At 35.2% G+C, this 12,325-nt stretch overlaps 1 protein-coding gene across 3 annotated transcripts in view; it reads right to left on the reverse strand.

Annotated features, from left to right (window-relative positions):
• AGL (amylo-alpha-1, 6-glucosidase, 4-alpha-glucanotransferase) overlaps positions 1-12,325 on the reverse strand; it is an 81,114-nt gene that overhangs the window by 4,410 nt on the left and 64,379 nt on the right. For all 3 annotated transcript variants that reach the window (XM_045897114.3, XM_045897115.3, XM_045897113.3), the window contains exons 29-33: positions 11,699-11,811; positions 10,653-10,864; positions 9,343-9,440; positions 7,563-7,650; positions 7,317-7,450 (exon numbers count right to left, since the gene is read on the reverse strand). In XM_045897114.3, coding sequence (XP_045753070.1) covers positions 7,317-7,450; positions 7,563-7,650; positions 9,343-9,440; positions 10,653-10,864; positions 11,699-11,811 — 645 coding nt within the window. The remainder of the gene's footprint in view (positions 1-7,316; positions 7,451-7,562; positions 7,651-9,342; positions 9,441-10,652; positions 10,865-11,698; positions 11,812-12,325) is intronic.

Consider the following 12,325-nt stretch of genomic DNA (forward strand, 5'->3'; position numbering starts at 1 on the left):
CTTCACAAACACAAAAAACAAACAAGCTAGTAAACAAACCAGGGATAGAGAATTGCCCTCCTAGGCTGGGGCAGGGAAAGTAAAAGATGAGCTGAAAACATTTGATTGGGCCAGAAAGCAAAGGTCTTCCACTTCTGACAAACATGGAACAGCACAGACAGTATTTCCCTCCTGCCTGAAACAAAGTTCTGGACAAGGAATATGAAGCAATAATCTTCAAGATACTGGATATTAGGCAACAAAGAACAGTGACCCCTAAGAAATGAGAATACACTGAAGGAAGCCCTAGGACTACCATACCTTACTGCCTGGAGGGAGTTTCCAGGATTTGGCACAGGGAAGGGAACACAGGTAGAGCCTGGCAGATTCCTTGAGTTGAAGAAATGGAACTGACAATCCAGGAAGAACAAGGCAGCTAGAATTTTCAGGACAGAGTACTAAAAAAGAGAGAACTCTGGAGATATGCAGAGGGTCCCACTCAAGTATTCACCTACCGATCAGTCAACACACAAGAGGAAACTAATGAAAGATGGGGAAAGAACCATCTGAAAGAATTAAAGGAGTACCTGATGACATTTACACAGGATCAGGAACAGTGCTTATTTCCACCAGCCAGGTTTGAAAACTTCATAATTTTAGGGATATGGGATAGAGAACTCAGGTGGGCCATGACTCATTAGTGGAGAATAATTAGCCCTAGACTAAATGCTGCTCTGGCCAGGCCCAACAAAGCTTAAAATCAGAGGTGCCTCGGTGGCTCAGTCAATTAAGCATCTGCCTTCGGCTCAGGTCATGATCCCAGGGTCCTGGGATCGAGCGCTGCATCGGCCTCCCTGCTCAGCGGAGAGAGGCTTCCCCCTCTCCCTCTGCTGCTGCCCCTGCTTGTGTGCTCGCTCTCTCCCTCTGTCAATAAATAAAATTAAAAAAATTAAAAAAAAAAAAACCCTTAAAATCAAAACCTGAAAGGATCAAACTGTTCCCAAATAACTTAACTGCATTCCAAAACAAAGTTCAAGAATATTTATAGAAATACCAAAAAATCTAATACCAAGCAAGGTAAAATTCATAGCTGGCATCCAATAAAACACTAGCAGGTGAAGAGTAGGCTAATACAACCCATAAGAAGAGAATAATCATACATGAAACTAACCCAGATATAAATTAGCAGACAAAGACAATAAAATAGTTACTGTAACTGTATTCTGTATGTTCAAAATACTCAGCAGAGACATGGAAGATATAAAAAAGACCGAAATCAAACTTCAAGAGATGAAAACTATAATTTATAAAATGAAAAATATACTTAATGGAAATAGTGGCAGATTAGATATAAGGATGATAGCAGATTTCCTGTTAAAACAAGGTAACACTTCAATGCACTGAAAGGAAAAACCTGTCAACCTTTAATTCTATGCACAACAAAAATATCTTTCAAAAATAAAGGCAAAATAAAGACTTTTCTGAGAATTTAAGAGCTTAAAGAATTTATCATGAGCAGGCTTACACTATAAGACATGATAGAGGAATTCATTAGGCAAAAGAAAATTATACCAGATGGAAACAGAGATATTCACAAACAGATGAACACTGGAAATGGCAACTATGTGAGTAGTTATATAAGACTTTTTTCTGTATTATTTAAACATCTTTAAAAAATAACTGATGGCATAAACAAAAAGTAATAACAATGTGTGGGGAAATTATAACACATATGCAAAGCAAAATAGATGACAATAATAGCACAAAAGCCTGGAAGGGAGAAATAGAACTATATATTTTAAGATTCTTATACTATGCTTGAAGGTAAACTATGATAAATTAAAGATGTATATATAAACCTAAAGCAACCACTTAAAAAAGTAGCTAATTAGCCAGCAAAGGAGATAAAATGGAATATATACTGAATAATAAATATCCAGTCCAAAAGAAGGAGAAAAAAAGGAAAAGAATAAACAGAAAAAAATAGATTTATACTTAACCATATAAATAATCACATTAAGTGTAAATAGTCTAAACTTTCCAAATAAAAGTCAGAGATTATCAAGCTGCACAAAAAAGCAAGACCACCATTATATGCTGTTATGTACATAAACCTACCCTAAACATAAAGACAGCAAATACGTTAAAAGTAAAGGATGAAAAAATATATACCATGGTAACAATCAAAAGAAATCTGAAGGGCTTATATTAATATCAAACAAAGTGGGGCGCCTGGGTGGCTCAGTTGGTTAAGCGACTGCCTTCGGCTCAGGTCATGATCCTGGAGTCCCAGGATCGAGTCCCGCATCGGGCTCCCTGCTTGGCAGGGAGTCTGCTTTGTCCTCCGACCCTATCCCCTCTCATGTGTTCTCTCTCTCTCATTCTCTCTCTCTCTCAAATAAATAAAATCTTAAAAAAATAAAAAAAGAAAGTAAATTCTGAAGCAAAGATATACTGCCAGTGATAAAGAAGGTCATTTCATAATGATAAGAGGGTCAATTCATGAAAAGAACAAAATAATCCTAAATACGCATCTAATATGTTTTCAAAATACATGAAGCAAAATCTGATATAGCTACAAGGGGAAATAGACATCCATAATTATAACAGGAGATGTCAATACTCTTCTCTAGGTAATTCACAGAACAAGTAGACAGAAATTCGTAAGTACTTTGTACAACACTATCAATCAACTTGACCTAGTTGACATTTATAGAACATTCCACCCAAGGACAGCAGAACACACATTTCCCCCTGCCACTGGAAAACAAATTAGTAACCTAGACAGAACATACTCTGAGCCTTAAAACAAGTATCAATAAGTTCAGAAGGATTAGAGTCATATAAAGTATATTCCCTGACTACAATGGAATTAACAGAAACACCTCTGGAAAATTCCTCAATATTTGAAAGCTAAATAACACCTTTCTAAATGACCCATGGGTCAAAGAAGAAGCAAAGGGGAAAGTAGAAAGTATTTTCAACTGAATGAAAATACAAACACAACAAGCCAGAATTTGTGGGATACTGTTGATTTAGTATTTAATGGGAAATTTATAGCATTAAGCCCCTTATTAGGTAAGAAGAAAGGTCTTTAAGTCAATGACCTCAACTTCTACCTTAAAGTAGACAAAGACAAACAAATTAAACCTAAAGTAAGCAGAAGAAGAGAATAAAGAGCAGGGTAGAAATCAATGAAACAAAAACCAGAAAAACAACAGAAAACAAATCAATAAAGCCAAAAACTGGTTCTTTAAGATGAGCAATAAAATGGATAAACTTTCTAGCCAGGCAGAACAGGAAAAAAAGAGAATACAACTTACCAATATCAAGAATGAGAATGTTGACATTGCTACGGATTCCAGAGATAACTAAGAGTAATAATTCACTTTAGATAAAACCATTTCTTGAATTGTGACAAGTGTTTTCGAACTATCTTTTCATTTAATCTTTGCAGCAAATAATGAGATGTTAGCATAATACAGAGGAAGAAATTTATTTCAGAGAGGTTAAGTAATTTGCGCAAAGTCACACGTAAAGGAAGTAACAAGGACAAAATCTGAAATCCAATCTGGACCCAAAGCTCACACCTGAAGCTACTGTACTATCAAAAGTAGCTATTAGGAAATGGTAAAAAAAAAAACTGGAAAGTAAGGAATTTGGATTTCATTTTGTATGCAGTGGGGAATTACTGAAGGTTTTTAAATATAAGACTAAAATTGTGAGAGTTATATTTGAACCAAATTAATCTTATTTGAGGTAATATGACAAGGTGGAGAGAGGGGAGACTGGAAGTATGGAGCCTATTGCCTAGTTCAGAGAAAAGGTTCTGAGTTATAAGTTAGGCAGTGGCAAGAGCAAAGAAGATGGGCTGTTAGAAGGCAGGATACAGCTGAATCAAGTCTGGACAACTATCTGGATGTTCTGGAGAAGTAATGAGGTATAAAAGTAAAAAGTACCTGGGATGTTTGAGCTTGCAGAGCATGCATAATGGTAATACCATAACAGCAAAGGGAAGAAAATTGTGTATGTGGGAGAAGATGAGTGATGGCAGAAAGACATCCAAGGTAAGAAGTGTATTAGATAGTTAAAAAGTAATAGTGGAGCTTGTAAGAGAATTCAAAATTTGCTAGAGAATGAAGACATGAGATAGATGAAATGTAACAGGAGAAAATGTAGATTAAAAAAAAAAGGAAGATTAAGGACAGATTTTTGGAGAGTGAACATAGGTGCCAGGAAGAAAAGCTGGAAAAACAGTAAATTGAGACAACAGTGTAGTAGTTAAGAGCACAGCCTGTGAAGCAGGCTGCTTGGAGTTTAGTAACAGCTCTAGCAGATTACTTGCCATTTGACTTCGTAGAAATTACTTAACTTTCTTAGCTTCATTTATAAAATAGAGATAACTAATAATAGCTCAAAGCTGAGTTAGTATCTTGTCTATATGACATGTACTAACATATTAATCCTCAAAACAACCCCAGTACATCCATTATACAGATGAGGAATCAGGCCCAGATAAGTCAAGTAACCTGCCCACGGTGACATACCTAGAGAGTGGAGAAGTGAATAATAACAATAATAGGATAATCATAATGATAATAGCTATTTTATATAGTTTTTTTTTGGATTAAATGAGTAATGTCATATAAATGCATTTAGAACAATGCCTGGAACACAGTAAGTACTCAATAAATATTACTTCCTATTATTAAAATAATTGTTACTAGCATGAGGTAAACAAGGGAAACCTAATACTGTGGATGGCATAAAGTTTTTTATGAAAAGAAGAAAGCAACAATGTCAAATACTATAGGCAGGTCAAAGAAGAGAACCGAAAGGAAGTCATGGGATCTGGGAACAAGAAAGGATCTTGTTGAAGGGGCGCCTGCCTGGCTCAGTCGGTTAAGCGTCTAACTCTTGGTTTTGGTTCAGGTCAAGGTATCAGGGGTTTGAGATTGAGCCCTGCCTCGAGCTCAGTGTGGAGTCTGCTTGTCCCTCCTTCCACACCCCGCCCCCCCGCCCCTCCTCTGCCTAAATAAAATCTTTAAAAGAAAAAAGAAAGGATCTTGTTGAGTGGCTTCACCAGAGTGAAACATTCTTTCACAAAACAAAAGCCAGACCATGGGTGGTAATGACTAAGGTGGTCAGAAAGCAAAAGGAATGAGGCTACTCCTATAGGAAGTGTGCTGAGAAGAAAACAGAACGAAAGGACACAGCTAGATGTAGGAACAGTATGAACGGACTTCATTTTAGGATGTGGTGACAAATTTCTTTCTAGCTTAAGAAGGAAGAATCAAGTGGAATACCAAGAAAGGATAATTAGTAGAGCAAAGTGGAGGAACAGGTGGGAGGGATGGGATCACAGGTAAAGTAGAAGAGTGATCCCTGCAGTGCAAGATGTTCTTACTTCTCATGGACAAAAGAAAGAAAATAAATGCAAACAACGATAAATACTGTGGAGCAATAAAGGATATAAGAATGTTCACATCACACACAATCAGATGCAATTTCTAGATGAGGTACAAGAACTATGGCAGGGTTGGGTTTTCTGTGACTACATTCAAGCAAATAAAAACAAATTTTGAAAAAAAAAAAGAAAACACAATATTCATGGTGATAGATGGAAGCCCTTCATGTTCATACAATAAAGGAGATAAAATTTATGCTGTTTATGCATAATTGTTCTGAGCAATAAACTGTACATATACAGGCATACCTTGTTTTATTGTGCTTTGCTTTACTGCACTTCACAGACACTGCGTCTTTTTACAAATGGAAGGTTTGTGGTAACCCAGCACCAAGCAAGTCTATTATAGGCGCCATTTTTCCAACAGCATTTGCTCACTTTGTGTCTGTGTAACATCTTGGTATTTCTCACAATATTTCAAACTTCATTATTGTATTTGTTATGGTGATCTGTGGTCAGTGATTATGACTTGCTGAATGCTCAGATGCTTTTTAGCAATAAGATACTTTCTTGTGTGTGTGTTAAAAGATTTTATTTATTTATTTGAGAGAGAGAGAGAATGAGAGACAGAGAGCATGAGAGGGAGGAGGGTCAGAGAGAGAAGCAGACTCCCTGCCGAGCAGGGAGCCCGATGCGGGACTCGATCCCGGGACTCCAGGATCATGACCTGAGCCGAAGGCAGTCGCTTAACCAACTGAGCCACCCAGGCGCCCGGCAATAAGATACTTTTTAATTAAGGTATGTACATTGGGGGCGCCTGGGTGGCTCAGTTGGTTAAGCAACTGCCTTCGGCTCAGGTCATGATCCTGGAGTCCCGGGATCGAGTCCCGCATCGGGCTCCCTGCTCGGCAGGGAGTCTGCTTCTCTCTCTGACCCTCCTCCCTCTCATGCTCTCTGTCTCTCATTCTCTCTCTCTCTCAAATAAATAAATAAAATCTTAAAAAAAAAAAAAAAAGGTATGTACATTGGTTTTTTTAGACACAATGCTATTGCATATTAAATAGACTACAGTATGATGTAAGTGTAATTTTGACATGCATTGGGAAACCAAATAATTTATTTGACTCGCTTTATTGTGATTTTTGCTTTATTGAAGTGGTCTGGAACTGAACCCACACTATCTCCAAGGCATGCCTATATTTAGGTTTAATCTAGAATTTGGGAAATTAGGATAGCTTTTGACTATATTTATATCATCTTATAAAGACACATAATTCTGACACTATCTCTAATAATTATGACAAAGGAGGTGACAAATGGGTTTGAAATATAGTTAAAAGACCAACCCTGATATTTTAATAAAGCATTTCTGAAAACTATTGATATATCTGATTTTTAATTTATTTTTAAAGTATTCTAAATTAAAAAAAATTAACATACAGTATTATATTAGTTTCAGTTATACAATATAATGATCCTGGAATTCTATACATTACTCAGTGCTTATCAAGGTAAGTGTATTTCTAATCCTTTTCATCTATTTCACTCATCCTTCCCCCCCCATTTCCCCTCTGGCAACCACATATGTCTTTAAATCAATTAACTCAAAAGGCCCGGCCTGAGTACTTTTAATTTTTATATTTATTCTGTTTTGGCCATACCCCAAAATAGCCACTGTATTTAAAAAATTAGACTATTCCACATGTATAAATCATGCAATATTAAGTCTTCAAATAACAACCTAAAATAATTAAAGGAAGGTGAAAATTATATCATTGAACTTGTCATGTTAAATAAGAGTAAAGCTTTCAAATTTCATTGGGATACCTAGAGTATACAGAAATGAATTTTAAGGAGCTGTTATTTACCTAATATCTAATAAACTGACTAAACACTAGTTCTGGAAATTACATGCCCCCTGATGACTTACCTCTCAAGATGAACGTAATGTCGGGAAAGAATGTTTTTAACCAAAAACACAGTCTTGGCATTAGCCTCCGGACCCATCAATTTGGAAAAATATAATTTCGCACGAAGAAAATACCCAATGGGCCACAGCCACTCCTAAAAAAAGATGATTTAAAGGTAAAGAAAAAAAAAGAGCTTTGGATATCTATAAAGTTACTTGAAAAATAACTTCAACTGAAAACTCTGAAAAGAGAAATGAAGTTCTTACAGGTCCTTGGTGATAATTGAAACCTTTAGCAAGATTGTAGTTGTCATTGTCTAAGGCATTGTCATAAATTCCACAGTAAACCATATCACTGCAAAATGATTGAAATTTAGGTTAGAAAAAGATCAGATATTACATAAGAAGCATTAGATTTTTCAATAGCAAAAGTAAGAGAAATAATCAAATTAGCATATACTGGGTTCAGGATACTTTTTTTTTTTTACAACCCATCTTAAAAATTAATTAGCTAATTAACTCATTTATAAGTAAGCTCTACGCCCAATGTGGGGCTTGAACTCATGACCCTGACAGCAAGAGTCACATGCTCTACTGACTGTGCCAGCCAGGCACCTCCAGAATACTTTTAACAATGTGTTAGGGAATGATTAACAAATAGTTACTGGCTAATAAAAAAAAAATGTCAAGTATTCAGGTATCTTGCCTTCAAGGAGTTAGTCTGACACTAAATATTGGTTAAAGTCAACTATTTCACTAAGCTTCTAATACACTGATGATGACTAAAATATACACAAAATAATTTGAATTAGTAAACATTAAAGATACAGTTTTATTAATTATTACATATTAGAAAGGTTGTTTTTTAAACTTCTCCATGAAGTTATTTTAAAATTAAGTGAAATTGGTATTTATCAGATTCCAAATAGACATAGAAAATTTATACACACTTATAAACTAAACAAACTATTACAAACTTATTGTAATGGATAATACAAGACAGTTATCTATACTCCGTTTAATTAAATTATTACTTTTCTTTTTTTCCTTTTAGTGAGAGACAGAATTTGCAACCTGAGTAAGCTTTAACTGTGGGTTTTAGTTTTGACCAGTGGTTCCTAACACCTCTGAAAATGTGGAGAACACCTCAGAATGCAGATAAGTATACACACAAAAAGTCTGCATCTCAAGATTGAAATGAGTACACAGTAAATTGGGAAAATTCTACAAAGGTGAGGATACTATATAGAAAAGGGGTTCTGTCATACACTGATACAGAAAGCAAATTAATGTTGGGCTAGGGCATCAAGCTTTAAAGGAAAACAGCAGAAGACAAACAGGAAGGTCATTAGAAACTCAAGAAAAAACAAAAGTTGGAAAAGAAAAGAAATATAAAATGGCATAAACACATAATCATAAAATAAAAACAAAGTCAGTTATTGGTTTAAATAAAAACAGTCAGGTAATAACACAGAAAGGATGGAAATGGTTAGTGGTAAGGTGAGGAGAGAGTTACATCTTCATCTGTCATCACAAGAAGTAACCAAATAATGTCTAATATTAAAAAAAAAACTCGAAACAGCTGCACACACACAGTACTTAGAAATATGGAGGGAACTACTAGGAGTTAACAACTTGAAAAAGACTGTCTCTGAGGAGACAATATGTCTATGCTTCCAATGTCCATAATAATCATGTATTTTACAATCAGAAAAAAATAGGCATTAGGAAATATTCATAACATATTAGTTTTATAAGCTTAAAACTCTTATTGATTATTAAATATAGGACAAGCATTATGAACACTGATATTTAATGAAGATATAGCTGGTATTTTTAAAAACTCAGTTTGAACGCAATTTTAGAGAGTTTACTGACAAGCAAAAAAATTATGGCTGATGCAATATAATATCAACAACATTCTTAACACTTATACTTCAACTTACTCGGGGTCAAAAGTTTTCATGCCAAGATTAAATATAATTAAATATAATTATACATTAAAACCATATGAACGACATTCTTAATACTTAATATTCTAACTTACTCTGGATCCAAAGTTTTCATGCCAAGGGGCCCAAGCAAATTTTTTTCTGCAATCTCCAGAGCTTTCCATGCTTTTTCTGCAGTAAAGAGCTCAGGGGCCTAATGAATGTCAAAAACGAATATTCAAACTTTTGAAGATCACAAAAGAATTAGTTTTCACCCACAGTGGAACATAAACTAGTCATAAACTTGGAAATGAAACCTGTTTAAAAATACAGGGTGGGTCAGAATTCCTTTCGAGCGCAGATGCCTAACCCGATCTAATGCTAATGGAGATGACTTAGAAGCACTGTTCTTGGCCTTAGAAATTAGGAAAGCTGCTAAGAGGTGACTATTTCCTTGTGTCATTTTAAGAAAGCATACGAGCTCCCGAAGGAAGTTGCCACAGCTACAATGAAGGCAGAGCACACTTAAACCCACCTAATTCATTTTTCAGAAGATTTATAATAGCTTCCTTAAAGTGTATCTGGTAATCATTTTTTGCTTTTGGGGTCACAGCGAAATACAGAATGACCTGCACTCTAACAGCATGAGTAAATTTACTTGTGATACGGAGAAGGAGAGAAAGTACTGGTGGCTAAGAACCTGCATTAATTTTAATGGTTAAATGAAATCAAATGCATACTGAACAGAAGATAACTTTACGTACCTTTGGATTTTTTATTCTAATAATTTATAGTGCCATATTTAGTACTCTTTTCGACAAGGTAAAAACAGCTAAGCAGGCACAGAAGGGCACATACCTTCTCTATTTTACTGTCCTTATAGTTTATTTTTAGACTAGAGATAAAACAGAGTCTAGAATTCTTGGCTAGATAGAATGCATTACAGCAATACAACGAAGGAAACAGAATATGAGTTGAAGCTACTCACATTAGTTCACCAGTCTAGATCTTTCCAACTAGTATGTTGAGGTACTGGTCTTAGCACAGGTGTGCTGAAATACCCAGGCCTTCAGCTTTCAAGGCAGTGGGGCGGGCCCGGGGCTAACTGAAGCAGTTGGATCTGGCACAACCAACCTAATCCATTTTGCCCAGTGTGCTATACAAATACCATTATTTTCTACGTGTGCTATCATATGAAAAACACTGGGAAGCACTTCATTAGTTGTCATCTATTATTTTCTGTTTTTTGATACCGAAGTTAAGGGTGGTATGCATAATGCTTTATTAATTTAGAAAGACTATATCGAACTAGCTAGTAAACAATATACTTTTTGGCAAGTAAATGAATTTGAAAACAAATGGGAATAAAGAACTAAATGTACTCCATCACAACATTTTTGAAATTTGAAAGTAACAATTCACTTACTACAACCATTGCTATGGTAAAATTAGGCCTGAGCTGATAGTCACACCAAGGGCTGGAAGCTCCATAACTATCTTTGTATATGCCACGTTTGTGAACCAGATTAGGATGCTTTTCATTAGAATCTGAAGGGTCTTCTGACACATGAAATAGCTTTTCGAAGTTGTCTTGTATTTTTCTGTTCCACTCATCATATGAGACTGTCACAACCTTTCCTGAAACACGATAAAAGACTTGGCAGTTTTAAGCATTCAAAGAAAGCCATATATTTAGTTACAGCCAAAGAGTAACATTTAGGCAATAAATTATCCACTTCTTGTAAGTGTCAGGGTCTTTTGAAGGACACAAGCCTGAAATTAAAAATTATCTTTCATTGTATTAGAATACAAAGGATTAGAATCCAGCAAATGACCCCTGATTTTTCTTTGTATCACTCTCACATGTTTGATAAAGTTACATGTATTGTGCACTTGAAATGAGGCTAGTCTGAATTGAGAAGTGCCAGAAGTGTAAAATATATACTGGATTTCAAAGAAAATACTCCTCCCACAAAAGAACGTAAAATAGCTCATGAATAATTTCATGCTGATTACATGAAGAAATAACATTTAGCATATATTGAGTTAATAAAATATATTATCATAACTAATTTCACCTATTTCTTTTTACTTTTTTTAATGTGAGTACTAGAAAATTTAAAATTATATATGTGGCTGAAAAAAATTATGTAATTATATTTCTATCGGACAGCAGAGTTCTAGTAAAAGATGTAAAGATTTCATAAGTGTTCACAAGAATGTAACATGCTCAGTCACATTAAGGACAAAAAAAAGCACAAGGCAATAACTATGATGCTTTTCATATCTTAGTTCAAAGTTGCTGCAAAAATATGGTTAGTAACCAGGTTTGTTACAATTTTATACTAATGCTTTTTTCTTTCTTAATTGTAAGGGTTTTCTAATATTAGTTCATGGAGTCAAATGATTACGTAGATTAAGAGTATAGACAGTATATTCAAAGTTTCTGTTTAAATAAAATGAACACCTTACCATGTTTTTTTACTGTGACTTCATGATAAGGGAAAATTCTTTTTTTGGATAATTCCAGCAACCAACGGATGGCAGATTTACTCAGGCCCACAATTTCCACAGCAGACCCGTCTCTAAAATTAAAATAAATTTTATTCTGTGAGTTGGAGTCATTTAAGCACTACTTAAAGGTCATTCAATAAACAATTTTGATGAATTATATATTATAAAAGCAGCTATCTATTAAAAAAACCCTCACTTCATTGAAATGTATGCTGCATATATAAGAAACCTCTCCTCTTACTATTTTGCCATTGCTTACCTTCTTAACAGTTAAAAAAAGTTCTATGGAGTGGAATGGTGATTATGGAGTTAGAGGGGATGGCAGCTGGAAAAGGTAGGGGTAAGGAATCAGAGAATACTGAAATAGGGTACCAGAGAAAAGATAGCAAACATGGGATATAGGACTGGAGAAAGCCAGGGAAGATACACATAATAATTTGAAAACCCATTTTTTTTTTTAAAGATTTTTATTTATTTGACAGAGAGAGAGTGAGAGAGGGAACACAAGCAGGGGGAGTGGGAGAGGGAGAAGCAGGCTTCCCGCAGAGCAGGGAGCCCGATGCGGGGCTGGATCCCAGGATCCTG

The sequence above is a fragment of the Mirounga angustirostris genome, unplaced genomic scaffold, assembly GCF_029215605.1.
Source record: "Mirounga angustirostris isolate CCGP_5_RB_7025 unplaced genomic scaffold, mMirAng1.0.hap1 SCAF_4, whole genome shotgun sequence".
Lineage (NCBI taxonomy): Eukaryota > Metazoa > Chordata > Mammalia > Carnivora > Phocidae > Mirounga > Mirounga angustirostris.